The sequence below is a fragment of the Phasianus colchicus genome, chromosome 14 (assembly GCF_987193195.1).
Source record: "Phasianus colchicus chromosome 14, bPhaCol1.hap1.1, whole genome shotgun sequence".
NCBI classification, from domain to species: Eukaryota; Metazoa; Chordata; class Aves; order Galliformes; family Phasianidae; genus Phasianus; species Phasianus colchicus.
The window spans coordinates 3,612,997-3,631,978 of NC_143449.1; the positions used below are offsets into that span (position 1 = coordinate 3,612,997).

The window sequence follows — 18,982 nt, forward strand, 5'->3', positions numbered from 1 at the left end:
ATGGGAACTGTTGAGTCACAGTCTGAACCACTGATTGAGCACCTGGGGAAAGGACCCAGTCAGCCCTGGGAGCACAGGTGAAGGTAATTCAGCTGTGTGAACAGAAGGGCTGGAGCCTGGCTGCACCTTTCTTAGACTCCATTTAAGGGCTGACTGCCACTGGGGAAGGATGTTGGTTGGAGATCCCTCCTTTGTGGAGTTTTCCCCATGAGCCTACATCTGTAGAGAGGGGTGAGCATTCTTTTCCTGTTTGTCCCTTTTGCCATTTCACTCCTACATCACCTTTCCACCACACTGATCTTTCCAACTGTAACACTGGGAAATCAGTACAGCGTTTTCCATTCTTAAGAACCTCATCCTTCTCCAGGCACGTTCATGGTACTGTGTTGAAGAATACAGAAACACTCACGAGGGTGACTCATCTTCAGTTTTCACTTTGGCAGTGAGCAGAAGCCCTGGTTAAGATCTTGGTGCTGCAATGCTGACTGCTGTAGAGAGACATCTGCAGAAAGGGACTTTACTTTGAACACAACAGCTGAAATGTAGACGAGGAATAGCAAAAGACAAGTGCACTGCCAACAGTTAAGGCAGAGGAGCATGGCATCACTCGTGAGACATCCAGCATCTCCTTTCAAGACCAAGTGCTCTATTTGCTGGACTGGGAAAGGAGATCTTTGCTATTATGACATTGTTGAATAAGGAAGGCTATAAAAAAAAGTTCTTAATGTCTTAATTCTTGTTTTTGAGCAATGCAAGTCTTAGCAAAGAACAATATAGTTCTTTCCAGACTTCTTTAATCTGATGAAAGTAAACATGAAGGGTTTACCACATTTCTTAACACAGAGCCATTAACAGAATATGTCCTAAAGATGATGACTATCACTTCCCATAAACACTTTGCCAGTGCATTTTTAGAAAAATCGTTCTGAAGGCATCTAACTAGGAATGTCATAATAACATGGCAAACTAAAGCATTCTAGGAATGGGCAACAGTTGGGTTTACTTTGCAAAATAGAGTTGAGTATTGTTAACTGACACAGACAGCCCTAGGAAAATACTAATAACAAGCAACTACAATAAATATTATTTTTAGGGTTAAATGAACTTGATTTTACAGACGCACAATCATCACTATGAATGTTTTGGCTTGATCAAGTAGAATGACTCAAAGAAGGGAACATTCATCAAAAAAAGTATTCTTTTGTGTGGTCTAACCTGTTTTAGATAAATTGACATCGTAAGTCCTTTAGCAACAGTACTGCTCAGCTGTATTCCCAATCCCACATTGACAACCCAGCAATTCTCTGAACGCAGAGAAGATAAATGGAGTTAATGCCACTAAACAAACACGACATTTTTGTTGTACTGTGATCGCAGATGAGTCACTAAGTAAAATGATTAATCACAAATCAATGTTACTAGGCTCATTTAGAGATGATTCTCCCTTTGCAAAGCAGGTAGAAGCTCTAAATTTATAGGCTAATGAGTTTATTCTAGCTGTAGCAGTCTTGTTATTGGTCTTAAGCATAGGAGTCTGCAGGAAATTCGTGCGCAATTAAGCTAAAGTGATGACCTCCTTACACACAGTTTGGCACTCTTTTATCAGATAGTGTCTTGTGCAAATATATAAATGAATTGAAGCATTACATAGAAATTACAGCTAATGCAATACTAAGAAAAACAGACATATTCCAGAATTTTAATACATATGCCAATAAGGTATCTCGACCATAAATTACACTCATTTTATCTGCCTGCAAATGGGTTTATCTGTCCACAAATGGGTTTGTACTGAGGTTTTAGACTGCTTCGTTTTTGGTTGGCTAACATTTGTAACTTCTACAAACAGTTTTATGAGCTAAATTGTTTCAGGAGGAAGTACATGGATTTATTGAGCAACATGTTTATAAGTCATACATATACTGTGAATACTTCATATCTGGTAAATAAATTCACCTTATTAACTACTTAACAGAAAAAAGTTTTTTCAAGCTTCATAAAGATCTGTTGGCACCACGGCACCTTTTTCTTCACCTTGAATTTAATGAACTTAAATACTTGCATGTGCTTGCACGTGTATGTATCTGCCTCCTAAATCTGCCAACATACATTGTTTCTGGAGTGATCAACGTAAAAATGGGTAATTTTTCAAGATCTTGACCAATCTTCCATCTGATAGGCCCTGGAACTCTGTACTGCCAGACAGGGACTATTTCAAGCAGAGTTGGCTCAATATCAATATGATTTAAATAATGTTAAATGAATACGTGACAGTTTGATCAATTACTGAGCGAAGTTGATCACTGAAGTTGAACACAGGAGACATTACATCTGAAAAGTGATCTAAACTATATCCAGAGTTGCACACTCATGAAAGTTAGCCAGCTGTTAAAAGGAACTTGATTCAGCTCTTCCTTGGTTCCTAGTATTAAAAAAAAACAAAACACAGGACAAGTAAAACAAAACCCCACAACTAAATCAGTTTCTACGCTGAATAAAAGAAGCAAGGAATAAATCAAGTGCCTTTTAATTACCTAAGAATGGCAACAAATACAAAGAAATGAGAATTACTTAAACAAGTAGGAAAATCTACGATTAAAAACATCTTTTCAGTAACTCCTAGGCAGTTTTCATGACTGCCATGCTGCACTTATTTTTAGGAAATGTAGACAGGAATTAGATAAAAGAAATACAAAACAGTTATGTAGGTTTTTAGGAAGCATGTGTGTCACACTGTTGGAGGTCTGTAACTACGAGTGTTCCCCAGGAGTCAGTGCTGGGTCCAGACTTGTTCAGCATCTTCATCAACAACCTGGAGGAAGGGATAGAGTCCACCCTCAGCAAGTTTGCTGATGATACAAAGCTGGGAGGAGTGGCTGACACACCTGGAGGCTGTGCTGCCATTCAACAAAACCTGGGCAGGCTGGAGAGCTGGGCAGAGAGGAACCTGATGAGGTTCAGTGAGAGCAAGTGCAGCATCTTGCACCTGGAGAGGAATCACTGCACACATCAGCACAGGTTAGGGGCTGACCTGCTGGAAAGGAGCTCTGCAGAGAAGGACCTGGGTGCCCTGGTGGACAACAGGTTGGCCATGATCCAGCAGCATGCCCTGGTGGCTAAGAAGGCCAATGGGACTCTGGGGTGTATTAAAAAAAGCACAGCCTTCAGGGCAAGAGAAGCGATCCTCCCCCTCTGCTCTGCCCTCTGAGGCCACATCTGGAGCACTGTGTTCAGATCTGGCTCCTCACCTCAAAATAGACAGGGATCTCCTAGAAGGAGTCCAGTGAGGGCCACAAAGATGATGAAGGGCCTGGAGCATCTTCTGCACAAAGAAGGGTTGAGAGACCTGGGGCTGTTTAGCCTGAAGAAGGCTGAAAGGGATCTCATCACTGTTTATAAAAACAGAAGTGTGGGAGTCAAGCTATGGGAGTGGACTCTTTCTTGTAGCAAGCAAAAATAGAAGGGGCAACAGGCAGAGACTGGAACACTGGAAGTTCCATATTAACACAAGGAAGAACTTTACCATAAGAGTGACAGAGCACTGGAACAAGCTGCCCAGAAAGGTGGTGGAGTTTCCCTCTCTGGAGATATTCAAGATCCATCCAGGTGCCTTACCTGTGCAACCTGCTGTAGAGAACCTGCTCTAGCAGGGGGTTGGACTCTATGATCTCTAAAGGTTCTTTCCAACCACAATTCTGTGATTCTGTTAAAGCTCTTTACCCTGCAATCATCATTTAAAGGTTTACTCCATTTCAAAATTAGTTGGGCACGCATTTTCCTTAGGAGAGAAATTCTAGAATGACCAGAATCTGCTACTGAGAGCCCAGGAAGGAAGTCTTCACAGCAGCCACCTTATGGATAGGCAGCTAGACAGACATTGAAGTGCTATTCTGAACTTGGCGTCTTAGCTTTCAGACCATTTGCTCTGTAATTTTTCCCATACACAAGCAGGAATAAGCAATGCATTCACAAGAAACTTCACACAGTAATCACAGCAGAACCAAGCACCCTTCAAGTCAGTTCTCCACTTTCCAATGAAAAGTGCATTTGAGCAGCATTACATCAACTGTCCCACAGCAGATGTAGCATACAGCTGTTAGACATGAGGCAGCTTGTATTCTGAAGATATACTGACACAGTGCAACTCACTAAAGTTGTTAGACTCGGATGACAACATTTAACCAACTGATACAGTCAGAAGCATCCCTTCGAGCAGGCAGTCAGGAGAAAGACCCGTGCTTCTAAGCACTTCCAACTCCAGGACTTCTTCAGCACAAGGCAACGATACCAGTCCTCCTGACAGTGAAAAAACAGTGGTCAAGTATGCTGTGAAGGTGAACGCCAGTAGGTCGCAGGATTTGCAAGGCTCTGCTTCTCCTATGAGAAGCACTTATAAAAAGAAGCTCACTCCCTTACAGGAGCTCAATGGACACAAGGACCAGGTATACACTTGCAACAAAAAGTCGCAGATCACCCACAACCAGTCAGTACACAAGCATGACAACAGCAGTTTTCCAACTGATTGTGAGAAAGCATCTCTCTGCTAAGGTATTTTGATAATTTTGAATCAAAGAACTTACAAGCCACACACCGAACAAAAATTTGTCTAAATAAGTATTTCATTCAATGACTAGAACTTGCATTTCTCTTTGCATTTTCTCAGTGTCTTCCTAACCCTGTTCAGGGCCAATAAAAGCTTGGCTTCAAGAATGAACCTGAGATTCCAAGGAGAGGTCCTCACATTCTCTCAGTTGTAAAGTGCATTAGTAAGCTTTTTAGCACTAGCAAAAACTGTCAGACAAGTAGAGAAAAAAAAATAAATGAAAACTCCGCTACAGAACAGCTCCAGCTGAAGCAGCACTTTCCTCTGCTCCAAAGGAAGCCCCAAAGCCCATTCAGAAGGTATTATTCTAAAAAAATAATGGCACTCAACTATATCTTCTGCCCACTGCCTCCCAGCGATACAGTAGGCATCTGTATGATGAGAATCAGTGCACTAAGAGCTGCCTGCTCATTTTTCTATCAGCACATAGTCTTAACCAGTGTAAAATCCACAGCTCACACTGAGGAAGGCTGAATACAAAACAAATTGGGAAGTTTAAAGCAGTGGTACAGTATGCAGTCACCTTCCTCCCCAGAATTACTACAAAATTTAATTCCCCTGATATTTTTTGTTTAAACAGGATGTAAAATAACAAAAAAATCATTTGCTGCAAGCAATGCAGGTAGCTGGATTCTCAAGAACTATGACAGCTACAGTGCTCCCTCTGGTGGGAACGAGTGAGTGAGTTATCATCCCAAACACATCAGATCCTAGACACATCCATAAACCTTCTTTCTCCCAGATAAACTACCCAGAAATGCAGCAGGTACTTACACCCAAGTAGCACTCGAGAGACTCCACAGCTCAGCTAATCTACCACATTTTAGCTTCAGGAAAATAGCCTGCATCGTAAGAGATAAGCTGTCACACAAGTGATGCTGCTGATGGAAGCCTGTGCAAAGGAGCATAAAATGAGATCGCAGATCAGAAATGCGGATTTGAATTTAAATTCCAACACAGCACCAACAAAACTATTTAGAAGAGACGGGTGTTCTGGAAGGGAGTGAAAAGTCTTCTATCTAATAGGACACAAGATACTGAAGCTCACATACTAAAGGATCTCAGGGATTATTATAGCTTCTTCTGTACTAGTAAACGTTTGGATAAAGTGTATAGCTCAGGCCAGTAGCTAGAGAAGGCTGAAGACAGCAAGATCAGATCCAGTGCTATCTTTTCCCAACAATTTAATAAAGGAAATTTATCAATTAGTTTATTTTGCCAGTTTGGAAATTTTGGTTCAACTTATGCCCAGGTAGTGTCTGGCCATCAAGCAAGACAAGTGAAACCTGTTACACTTGAGAGAACAATGAATGAAGAAACGTTCAAGTAGTGATAATGAGTTCCACAACACACAGTATAACACACTCACTTGACAGTCAAACCAGAAAATCCATTACTGAGGTAACAGCTGTGTGGCTCAGCAATGAACTGCTGCAATGGGACTTCGTAGGGAGGTTCAGGAGTCCACAGCACAGCAGCTCAGTAAGACCACCTGGTTCAGAAAACACAAGCAACAGCTTCTGTGCAGCTTCTGGGTACCATCCACACTGCAAAAATCCTTAGGGTGAGTGAGCACCACAAAGAGCCAAGGACCTTGGAAGCATTTCCATTTATTTTGCTGCAAAATACTTCGCATGCTCACTCACCTTTGGGTAAAAGCATCCTATAAGCACAGCTGTTAAGTAAAGGCAAAGCATCACAACAGCAGTTCCTTCCACAGTTGTATTCTACATTCTCTCAGTCACACGCTCCACAATTACGGGTTTCTGACATTTTGACAAGATTTGCTGTTATGTGGTATTTCCATCCCCACCCACCCTCTACCATCCCACAACACGTACAGAATTAGGCTGGTGAATTTTAGCTGTCTGAACACCGAGGAACATCAGTGAACCAGCTATTCTCACCTTTTCAGAAAGTGCTTGTTTTCAGGGTGGGGGGGGGGGGAAGAGCAATTTCCATAACGCAACACACAAAACTCCAAGGTTGCAGAGGCAGAGAATATGAAAGTAAGTTCAAAGACAAGACAGAACACACAGGTTGACAAGATCCTCACTGTAGCCTACTCAAATACTGCTTATGGCAAAGCCACCACCATGTCCTGCCTGCTGCTGCACAGCCTGGTGTGCATCTGCATTTTCTGGAATCTCTACCATACCTGCTTCACTGTAGCAGATGAGAACAGATTTACAATACAGACATGTGCTCTTAAAGGCATATGTATGGTGAGTACAATAGGCTAGGAGTTTATAAGAAAGTCTCATTAGGGATTTTAAATATTACAGGACAGGTGATAGCTTGATGACTAAAGATACTGAAGATGACAGCAGAAGAAAATCCAGTTATTGCTAGCAACAGAAGTGATCAGGTTTCTTACACCCAGGCCCACAGCTACATAGCACACAGTATATATCTCAAAATCCTCTGGCACAGAAATCAGTAACAAAAGAGACAGCTTTCAATACAAAATCTTAGGTTATATAATTTGTAATTTTTTCCCCTAAGAAAGGATTCTGATCAGGTTTTATGGTCAAACTACATTAGTTAGGGAGGGACTGCATGGCCTTCTGTCAAAGAAAGAGTTTGCATGCTTCATTTTACTTCTTTCTCTGTGAACAGTGAATATATAAACCCAACATACGAATAACCCTGTTCTGAACAAGATATCACATAGTTTAATAACTCTGCTACATCGTCAGTTTTAATTCCAACCTGTATTCCAATATGCACATGACTATTTTCAGATACAACAAAAACTTGAAGTAAACAGCATCAGTCATCAGCATGGCAATTGGTAAATTCTTCACAACTTCAGAAAAATCTCTATAAACATCGTGGAAAGTAGATACAGAATGTACATAAAACAGTTCTCTATACAAAAGTGCATTTTAGCAATAAAATTAGCAAAGAATCTGAAAAAAAGCCTCAATGTAAGCAGTACCACTTAAACTATACCATCCATCTCACCCCCAACTCCAAAAAAAAAACCAACACCCAAGAAAAAACTCACTTTCTCCTTGCTTTGGTTATTAACTGTATTCAAGGCTTCAACATCACTTTTTTTTAACTGAAGAATTTATTTATAATTTGGAAATATCTTAAAGTTAGCCAGATGAGAGAGAATGCAAGTATGCTTAATCAGAGTTAATAGTCAAAACAGTCAAGCGTTGAATATTATTAACATTTGCACTTGGTAGATTAATAATTGAACTTTGCAATCCTTAAATGGAAAATAGTGTGTTAAATAGGTCCTTTCTGCACCCAAAAAACAAAAGATCCATAAGCTCAAGAATCTTAAACCAATAAATCCAACATCAGCTGTGAAAAACTGGCTTATGAGAATGAACTTCAAGACCCTCAGAACAGTCAGGTTTATCAGTACTTATAGACCAATGCATCAACTGAATTCAAAGCTCGAAAAGCGTTAAGAAAAAAAGAATGGCTTCAGGCCATTCAGCATAGATGAATAGTAAGTATTGCCATTTTATATGCTTCTATACCATATATGTGCTCTGTTGTAAATGCATATGAATAAATTCAAATAGTTGTGGTGGGTTTTTTCATTTTTCCCCCAAAGAATGACCATGATCTTCACAGGTTTCAAACCACAGTATGAGAACTAAAAGTTAAACCTAGGAAAGCCTTGCAAACATCTTGATTGCTCTTCTTAGTAAGCACCCCATACTCAGCATATGATCTTTTAATTAGCTTCCCACATAAAGAAAAATAGTTCATGTCTTAAACAAGGGTGACATCGGATACACACACAGATTAGACAGGTTTGTCAGGCAGCTAGCTTTCTTCTTTACAGTTAAAATTATATTAGAAAAGAATGTTCTCTATTGTTTACAGTCTTATTGCAATCAGACTTTCAGTGCTCCTTCTAAGCCTTTTTAGAGAAAAAGTTACCATGGAAGCAAACCATTAATGTTACACAGCTTAAATAATTACATTTGTATTACAGTGGGTACAAAGCACATAGTTACACAGCTTCAGTACCATGGAGCAATACATCTATTAATTTTTTTCCCTATGTGTCTCTATTCTGCTTTTAAAAGATGACATTTTTCTTCAATGAAGGAAATGTAGGATTTTGTTGTTGGTTTTTCTTTTTTTTTTTTTAAAGACACTACAAAATAAGTCTGAATTTTTACAGTCTATTGTTATTCTGCACCTATCTGAACCCAGCAAGGTGTAGATAGCCTCCTGTAAAACGAAGCAGCAGCTGCAATGGCCTAACACTTGAATCAGCAAGATGAGGTTTAAGAACAGTTTTAATGACTAACGCAACAGGAATCCAATACTAATTTTAAGCATACAGTACTTTGCAGAATCTGAGAAAAACCCCTCTCCTCTCACCCCTACTCAAAATTAGGGTGTCATTAGAAACTAAGAAGGATGGAAAAAAAGAAGTGCACATAGAAGTATGTAATACAGTCTGAATCCCACAGCTATTCCTAGTGCAATTCTCAGAGATGCCAAGTACTCAGCACAGAGGTAAGCAAGCAATCATGAATGATCTGATCAGAGCATTCCTAGTTTTGTATTCTTAGGCTAAAATCGCTCTGGAACCACAGATCACTGAGCTGTAAGTTACATGGCACCCCTGAAAACCCACACTTTTATGTCCATTTGTCTGAACTGAAGCAACGGAAGTACCCAGCTGGAGATGACCTACCACAACCAGCTACCATGGCACCCAGGAACTCTTCTCCAATACAGCAGGTGAGTAATTAGAACAATTTAATCACTTGGATCAACTTATACTCACTTAGGATCAAGCTGGAAATACTATCCTCTCTCATTAATAACCTTGGGAAGCTAGCAGACAGGTACCTCATCAAAACAAAGGGGTCCAACTCTCAGCACAGCCTGAGGAATTTAAACTCTGAAAGGCTACTGAAACAGGCTAAAATGACACACCCTCAAACTCCACCATCCTGAGGCATTGCATCTTTGTACGCCACTACAAACTTTTTAGTATTGTTTCTACAGAAGGAAGAGAGGTATCAACCAGTTATAGAGCAGTGCAAGTGAATACTGATGGGAAACAGTCACTTCTGGTTAGCAGCCAAATGATGGGCAATACAGAGTAGCTAACATCCAAGTTTAAAATGACATTACATACCTTTTTTTTTTTTTAATCAATGGCTAAATCTGGCAGCAATGAGAGTGACAAAGTCCACATATACTAGTTAGAGAATTGGACCTCAACTTATATCTCACTGAAGCCCTTTCAGAAGCCATTGTTCAGATATTTTACTGGTCTGTTTATTTCAGGGCCATAGGGAATGCTACCTCTAAAATTCAGATACTTGAGCTGTCACAGCAAACAAGTATGTGTAAGACATTCAAAATGAGTGAGCAGAGTTGGGCTATGTGCTGCATTTACAGGCAGCTGTGACCACACTGAACTCATTAGGTAATGAAAGTAAAATGAAAGCAGTAAAGCATCAGGATTAAAAAAAAGTACAAAAAAAATGACCTTCCTGAACTCAGAACTAGAAAGTGCTCTTAAGCCTCTTAGGTTTCACACTGAAATTTGTAAGTATCAATTTTATCTCAAGTGCTGGTGGAAAGAATATTGTAACCAGTAGTTCCAAGGCAAGGACAGAAGTCACTTTACAAATAGTCATGATGAGGAAACAGGTTAAAACTACTACTTTTACCTCCCCACCTGTAATCTGAATTTTAAGAGATACTTCAAAATCAGAATTCTGAAGCACATTCGGAACAGTGCAACAACTCACACGGAAGACTCATCCTCAGCTGGGGGGCAAAGAAGATAAGCATATAATTAGAAAAGACAGCTGTGTCTACGCATAAGCTTCCTTGCCTACAAGATGCATTTAGATATAAATTTAGAAATAAAGGAAAAAAAGACACCAAAGCTGTGCGTCTCTTGTTTGCAAATCTGTTTCCAGTAGCATTTTTAACTATTTTAAGTAGCGTCTTAGACAACTTTAATAAAGATTAATGTACTTTTAATGCATAAAAGTATTCCATTTGAATCTCTTTACAGCAGTCCTTGGGATGTACTGGTCAACCTTTACTATTGATCAGACCTAGACACTGAGCAGCAGAATAATTTTTTAAAGACTAAGTTTTCAAATTGTATTTTTTGTCTTTTTTCTTTTTCTTAAATTTACCTGCTTCCTAAACAACTATACAATTAGGCATTATTTATGTATACAGATACTCTGCTTTAGAAGTCCTGCTTCTCACTTCTATGTAGTTTGAGGTAATCAGCAACTACTAGCAATGGGATTTATCACAGTATTTTGATTTTCTATGATCCAACAGAAAGAGTAATGAAAGCCTTACAGAATTAAAGTCTGTTTGATACCACCCCCCCCAAGCTAAACAACTTTCTTAACAGGAAAGAAAGAGACAAAACCAGCTAAGTTTAATAACACAAACTAAGTAAAAAGAAAAAAGGCTGGAATATAGAACTGCATACTTAGTGTCATCCAAAAGCATCCCTAGGTATATGCCTTGCAAGAAAGTAGCATGTTAGCCAAGTTCAGTTTTCCATAACAACTATGTATTCAGCAGCTTTTCAGAAGTCAATTAAATTTCTGAAGTCTTACTTGCAAAATTAAATCTCAAAAAGCTGAAGTTACTCAACTCTTAGAACATCTTACAAAAATTACACTTGAGGAAAGACCTGGTTTATACTGTTAATGTTAATCAAAATTTGGTCAAGAAATACATGTAAACAATAATACATTTAAGGCTTAGAAAGAACACTGATCAATTCACCCCTGTCACATTAAAACATCCACATCTCCTTCATGGTCCTCTTCAGTCACTTTTAAAGAGAGCACTTCTTCATTAAGAAATAATCCACTCAGTCTTTCCTTACGAGCTTGTCTTTGCTCTTTCAGCTGTCTCTTGCGTAAGGCTTTTTGTTGTAATTTCCTTTGCTTGGAACGTTTCTGTCAAAATATAGAAGACAGACAAAAATAAGATGTTGTTCAGTAAAGTTTAGCAACTTTAAAGGTGGTTTCTATGTTAAACAGTATATTAAGGTCTGGACTGAAAAAACTTAATGAAGTTAGATGAATCATTGAACTCTCACTCATCTTACCCAAAAGTAATCAGAAGACTTACTCTACAGATGTCATGCCAGAAGGAATGGCCAGTATTGACTTGGCTAAATCATTTCAGCAGATCCACAGTTACTAAACACATCCTTTCAATACAGATGTCCCAGTTAGGATCAATTAAGCAACAGTAGTAAGATACAAAGCTTAAAACATATGTATACAATTAGAAACTTTTACTTTTGAATCCCGGATTCTTTCTGCAGCGCTTGCAGACAAATTACTGTCGCTGTGCGCTCGACTCATGTTGGCACTTGAATTTGAAGCAGAGTTAGCAACACTGGAACCACTGCTGCTCGCCGAGCTGACCATGCTGGCACTGCTGCTGCTGACACTGGCACCACTCACACCACTGGTACTGGCACAACTGTAGTTACTCCTCTTCCAGTTTTCCCTCGCAGATCGCTGACGAGGTCCGTGTTCTTTGATATAGTTTCTCACCTTTGGAAAAGATGCAACAGAATTACTAAAGCTTGATAAATACTGCACTGAGACACTCCTTTGCATGTAAAAGAAACCAAACTGCCTATCAGTAATGATGAACAAGTTCAGCTAATCTCTTAGAACATTTTGCTGTGGCTGCTTAAATCTCAAGCCACCTTACAATCACCAAGAGAACTAACTTAACTATGTATTAACTTCACTGCAGAAAGAAGAAAAATGAGTAACAAGGTTCTGTTTATCTTCCCTCCTGCTCATTCCCCTCAGTTTTCAAGTTACAGTAATAACACAGAACAAATACCAGTAAAGTTCAACTGAACTAAGATGTTTACCCAAGGTATTAAAACCGTTTATTTTGCTACATACAATCAAAAAAAGGAAAAGTAGTAATTTAAGATGATACTTATCTTGAAGCATAAGATAGTCCAAATCCACCAGAGCAGTGCTTGTTTACCCTTTTCAATCTTTACATTCATCACAATCACAAATACAGAGCAACACACAGAAGTTCAGCCTGCCAGGATTCTGCATCTTTTCCCAACAATACATCACAACATCACAGGCTAAGGAGGCAGTAGCATATACCTACCATACCAACCAGTTGCCATTCTTCTTAGTATTTGTATTTTGTAACATCTTCAAAATATATTGGTTTGTATCTTTTCACATTAAGTTTACAGTCTCCTCCTTAAGCAGAGGATTACCTCTTCTCCCTCTAATTCCTTTGAATCTGAAACACTAGTTTATGTTCAGATAGCAAATTCATCTCCTCAGCCCCTCAACTGTCATGAAATGGAATAAGCTTTGTGATAAGCAGTACTGGTTAAACTCATTACACACATGCCAGCATTTCAGAACTGACTGCTAGACTTCTAACAAATACTGAGAATACAAGATCAGCCTTTTATGTGAGTTTAATACATATAATACATTTTTGAATTGGTTTCCTTCTTGACAGTGTTGTGCACTAGTCTATTTCCTTGTACATAACAACAATATAGAAGAATTGATCATGACTCTAAGATTTTGCAAGACAAAACAGATGCTAGAGGAATTGAAAAATCCAGAAAGGCATATATACAAACCTTAACTCACCTGTTTCAATTTTTCATCTGTGAGACAGTTTAGCTCAATAATGAATTCACTATCTGTAGGTGATATCTGAGCAGTAGGATCAATAATTTTGATAATGTCAAGTTGCTCTCGAAGGCCCATTTCTGTACTGACTTTACGACTTAAATATTCAATATATTCAACCTACAACCCAAAGAAAAGCAAGTAATTTTTAAAGTGTACTAATTCTAACAGAAAAGAAAAAAAGGCCATCAGAATAAAATGTTCTCAAATATTGCTTCCTATGATCTTTGGCTCACTGAGAATCTGCAAAAACTCAAGATGAAAGCTTGAGAACATGTAAAACCACCCATTACAGTTGCAGAAGACAAGATTTAATGCCAAGAATCAAATAATACTGAATATAGTTGTGTTTACACCTACAGCAACCACTATGTCTTTTAAGACGTTGCACTAATTAGAAGTTCTTCTGTATCTTGCAGTTCTCGTGTAGGTAAAAAGTTAATTTCACCTGTTCATCATTTGTCATTGCACTCCATGGAAGTTCATCAAGATTCCTATGCTTGTTTTTCTTTCTTGGAAGCAGACATGGAGAGCTTGGAATACTAGGTATGACATCAGAAAGTACATCACTCCCACTTGTAATGTCACTGCCAGGCAGCTTGTAATATGCAAGAGAAAGAACAAAACCTTAGAATACAGTAGACACATTTAAAGTCATTCCAACACAATTAACAATTCAAAACAGTCAAATTAGCAAACCATCGTTTATCTGTATGCTCTAACAACTACCTAGTAATTACTGAAAAACCTACAGTACTTGCTTTAGCCTTTTAACAATCTGCAAGCACAGCAAACTCAAATCACACTACTCTCAACATAGATTTTTTTTTAAAATTACATTTAAATAAAGAACAGAATGATGTGGCATTTCAGTATTTCCCTTCTCTCACTGTAAATTGCCCATTACATTTTAAAGCCAAACCTCATATTCTTACTTTAGGAAAGATCACTTCAGAGTAGGCCTGTAATTTATACCACATCCCATAATTACATGATACAACTGAATTAAAATTGTCATTTTCCTGGAAGCAACTGCAAAACTTAAGCTAACTTCATATGTACAACTGATATATAATTTCTGAATGCATTTCCAGTTAAAGTGTGACAGCTGGATTACTCATACTCAGATTGTGCCAGATAACACTGTACAAAGCTACAAAAGTCTTTCAAAAACGGTACAAGTTGAATCAATCATGTCTCTAAAAAAAATGCTTGTTAAAAAAAAGCTAGCTACTAATCAAACGTTGTCAGCTAACTAAGATGTGACAAATCCCTTCTTTTCAAAACAATCCCTCAGTTCATCAGGCAACTAAAGTTTTACAACTCTGCAAAACACTGAATCATTGGGATCCAACCAAAATTGCTCCTCCAGGCTGCACTACACGCTTGTAACTTCAAAACCTACAGAGACTAACAGACAAAAATAGTAAGAAATTCAGAGCAAATCTCAATCCATGTTATCTTATGCTTATTTGAATCTTTCAGAACAGAATTTGTATTTCTTGAAAGCTGTATTCAGTCCATGCTGCATTTACAAGATGCTTTGTCTAAGCTTTATGACAAAATGTAAACACATTCTTCAATGTATTCTGATGCACAATGTTTCCTATTTCAAAGTTATGTGCACGTTAAAAGTTGATTTAAGTCTACAAAATAAAAAGATTTAAGTGCTGGAGTATTGCACCCACGCCTAAGACCCCCAGGCACACAAGAAGCACCTGGAACACAACCACAAAAGGGTCACAAGGATGCTCAGAGAGCGTCTCTCATATGAAAGCAGGCTGAGGGAGTTGGGCTAGTTTAGCTTGGAAAAGACTCGGGGGGGAAACCTCACTGCAGCCTTCCAGTGCTTGAGAGGAGCCTTATAAACAGGAGGGAGACTGTGATAGTGATAGGCCAAGGGAAAATGGCCTCTAAATCAAAAGAGGGGGAGATTTAGGTAAGATATTAGGGGGAAATTTTTTACTCAGAGGTTGTTGAGGCACTGGTACTGCTGCTCTGACAAGCTGTGGATGTCCTGTCCCTGTAGGTGCTCAAGGCTGGGCTGATGGGCCCTGGGAAGTTTGAGCTGGTGGGGAAAGGGGACAACCTGCAAACAGAAAAAAGCTGGAACTGTGTGGGCTTTAAGGTCCCTTCTCAAGCCACACTGTGATTATATGATACCATTAAAAGACTGATAAATGAAATAGTAAGACCAAAGATACCTGAACTAGTCCACATTACATACAGTCTAGAGAAAAAAGCAGTTTACAGTTTTTCACATCCGGGGGAGACAAAAAGAGAGCTCCTAAATTTAACAGGCACACACACAAAAAAAAAGGAAATAGGCTATAGCAAGACTTCTACACTTTCTCAAGCTGCCAGCTCAGTTTCCACAGAAGACTCAAGATGACCAGATCAGTGAAAACAGCATAGATCTGGTCATACAACACCTGCAGGGCAGACCTTCAAGATATAACTTGTAGCTGTGAGGTTATGTCCTATATGTTGGTCACAAAGAAACCATAATATGTAACCACTCATCTCTGAGGAGCCAACTTTCAGACTCTCCTCCAGACTAAGTACTCTAGGACAAAATAGAACAAAACGTTCTCCTTATCACTGAAGATTCAGATATCTGCTCATAGGTTTCAGGAGTTATCAGAGAAAGAAAAACATGGAGGATTTTTCACTGAAAGCTAAATCCAGCACTTAATAACCTATACAGAATTTTACATTTACAGAGGAACATTTACAGTTTACCTGCCATTCAAACTCGCTGTCTGACCAATCCCAGTATGTGCTGATAGAGGAAGAGACATCACTGCAGACACTGCCTTCAGGGAACAAATCAAAAGAGGTGAACTCCTGGTCATCCAGAGAATAGCAGTCATCTTGGTCACCAACTGAAACTGAGGAGAACAGCTCCTCACTGCACTCTGAGCTGGCCACGCTAGTTCCACAAGAAGTCAAGTTCCATCTGTAAAGCAGGACAAAACAATCAGAAAGTAGCAACTATATTGGCATCACGTGTCCTGAAAAACATTTAGTTCTCCTAGGGCTCAAAATATCATCTCCACTTTGCTTGTCAGCAACATGACTACATTCACACTGAAATACATTTTAGTTATTTAAACAGAAGTAATCTATTTTTTCAATATTTTAAAAGGTCCATAAACAACACAAAAAACAGCAAGGCAAAAATCCAAACAAAGATACTTATATCTTTATTGCAATGTGTTATCTTTCCATCTCGGAGTGATGAATCCCACAGCGTGTACATTTTTTGCCTTTTTTTGTTTTAATTTTTAATATACTAAGGTTTCCTATAACTATCGCAAAAAATTGATTTCCTCCTTAGTTTTTCTTATTTCAATTAACCTTTTGGAAAGTACAACACTCACTAATCTACATTCCAACTTAGAGTCAAGAAGTAATTCTAGGATGACAATCCCATACAAAACTAATATTTAACTGGAAATATAACATAGAGAGAGCTGAGGCTTCGTTATTCACTGTTTTCAACTCTGAATTGCAAAAACAGACACGTCCAGTGAACATGTTGTTACAATTAACTCCAAGATGGAACCCAGACGTATGAAAATGCTGCTATGCCAAATCAAAACACTTTTTTCCTCATGTTTAAAAAGAGAGTCAACTTTGCTGCTGAAGTAAAATGACTGAAGACTCAGATTTCACAGAATGTATTTCCTGGGAACAAGCCAGAATTTAACAAGCTCACGAAACCAGCCTCCATATCTGGATTTATATTACACATTGGTAAAAACTAGGTCGAGACAACTATGAGTCAGCACAGCACTGCAATACAGCCCAAACTATTTGCAAAAGCTTTAAAATTTACCATACAAATGCACATAATATATTTTCATTCCATTAGTATACGCACTTCAGTCTGGCTAACCAGAGAAACACCTTCTTATCCAACTGCAAAAGCTGAGCAGTGCCATAATGCAGACAGGCTGCTCCCCACCATTATTATTTATGCTGCATACCTGGCTGGCTGTTTGCAGTGGACTCACTTCCACATCTCTTTGGCAAGCATGAATTCACTCAACATTGAAGGCATTCCACAAACTTCTCTTTTAGAGCATTCATGAGATCCTACTCTCCCTTTCTCTATCCCTTACCCATGTGCTGTGTCATACTGGTACAGACCTTTGCAGGCAAGACAATCAATCCATGTATAATAGAATAGAAGAGAGGTGATAACATAATTCTGAACATTACAATTTCAATATTCATTAAACACTGAGGAAGGAGGGAGAGCAGACAGTTTACAGACCTATGAAAACACAGGGTGAGGTATAGGGACTCTAACACTAACCAACCACGCAGGCACACCAGATATGCAGCAGCATCACTGCAGGTGTAGGCAGGCAGTTACCTCACACACAGGGAGCCTGCTCTTCTTGCTGGGATAAAGCAGGTGAGAAAGAAGGAACTGCCACTTTACAATTACTTGTGGCTTTGAAGCATGGAAAGCCCTTGGGAGCAACAGCTTAACTCAGTGCAATGCAGTACTGACTCAAGATGCCTTTTGTACCTGGGTTTGTAAAATGAGCAAGACTGAAAACAACACCCAGGAAGCACAGGCCCACAAAAAGAGAAACACAAAACAAATGCATGGTATCCCCCAAGCTAGCATTTAGTCAACAAATAACAAGCACCTTACCATCCCTGTCACTATTAGGTCTTAGGATAAAATCACTGTATCACAACAACTATTTATCAATATTTCTCATACTGAATCATTTAAGAATCAATAACTAAAAACCCGCCCCTCTGAAAAACACTTTTGAAACGTTATTTCACACTTCACATTATCGCTTCAACAAATTCACTTGAGAGACTGTCTGTTCATTTTGCTATAGTAGAAACACTAACAACCAGTGGAAGCATTTTGTAACACTGGAATGGGAACTAAAACTACCACACACCTGCCAAAGACTGAAGTCTCACAAACAATTCTCGTAAAAGCTACAGCTGTACTCAAATTTAGTTCCACACATACTCAGATGTTAAATTAGGCGAGCAGGGCTGTTGGGCTTTTATTTTTCAAGTACAATCAGCATTTCTTTAAAATAGGCTATCTCTACAAACTACAGACCGAAGGATTTGCCCTTAGTTAGCAGCACAGGATAGGAGCGCTACAGTCACCGAGCTCCTGACTCACTCGCAACCTCCGCAGGCTTGCTGGTGTCAGCCTCTGCTGATCTGAATTACAACAGCCACAGCTCACCCCAGGTGCCCGTTCACAGAGCTTTAAAATAAAAAAAAAAAATCGGGAACAACCCGCGCGCCTCAAAGCCCAGCAGAGCCCACACCGGTCACCGCACACAGAGACCAGAGCCACGCGGCTCCCCGGCCCGCACAGAACGGGGCACGGCCTCAGCGTCCGGGCAGCGCCTGTCGCCCCACCGACCTATTGGAGTGGAAGCGGTGCAGCGGGTCGGTGCGGTGGCAGGACGAGAGCTGGCAACCGAAGTCGCTGACATCCAGGCACCCCTCTTCGCTCAGGCTCCCGCCCCGCGGAGGGTGCTGGTGAGAAAGGAGCGGGCACGGCTCGTCGGGAGCCAGGAACTTCTCATACAGCTCTTCGGTCATGGCGGCGGCAGGCGGGCGCCTCACGCACGCAGAGGCCGAGCCGCAGGCGCCGCCATGAGCGGCCGCCGGCCGGAAGTGACGAAGCGCCGGC

The 18,982-nt window shown here is 39.7% G+C and overlaps 1 protein-coding gene across 1 annotated transcript; it reads right to left on the reverse strand.

Annotated features, from left to right (window-relative positions):
• Positions 1–8,707: 8,707 nt before the first annotated feature.
• FAM199X (family with sequence similarity 199, X-linked) lies at positions 8,708–18,971 on the reverse strand. The gene is made up of 6 exons (XM_031602698.2): positions 18,710–18,971; positions 16,030–16,246; positions 13,736–13,885; positions 13,246–13,407; positions 11,890–12,150; positions 8,708–11,541 (listed from the first exon to the last, which is right to left on the reverse strand). Exons 1-6 carry the CDS (start codon positions 18,889–18,891, stop codon positions 11,371–11,373), a joined length of 1,143 nt encoding a protein of 380 aa, XP_031458558.2. The 5' UTR covers positions 18,892–18,971; the 3' UTR covers positions 8,708–11,370.
• Positions 18,972–18,982: the final 11 nt, after the last annotated feature.

What these genes read in the sequence shown, in the direction of transcription:
- FAM199X (XM_031602698.2), bottom strand. Translation starts at nt 18,891, where the DNA reads ATGACCGAAGAGCTGTATGAGAAGTTCCTGGCTCCCGACGAGCCGTGC. An exon ending in CACCGCTTCCACTCCAATAG is followed by an intron (nt 16,247 to 18,709) that starts GTCGGTGGGGCG and finishes CCTGCTTTACAG; the next exon opens with ATGGAACTTGACTTCTTGTG. An exon ending in CAATGACAAATGATGAACAG is followed by an intron (nt 13,408 to 13,735) that starts GTGAAATTAACT and finishes TTTGGGTTGTAG; the next exon opens with GTTGAATATATTGAATATTT.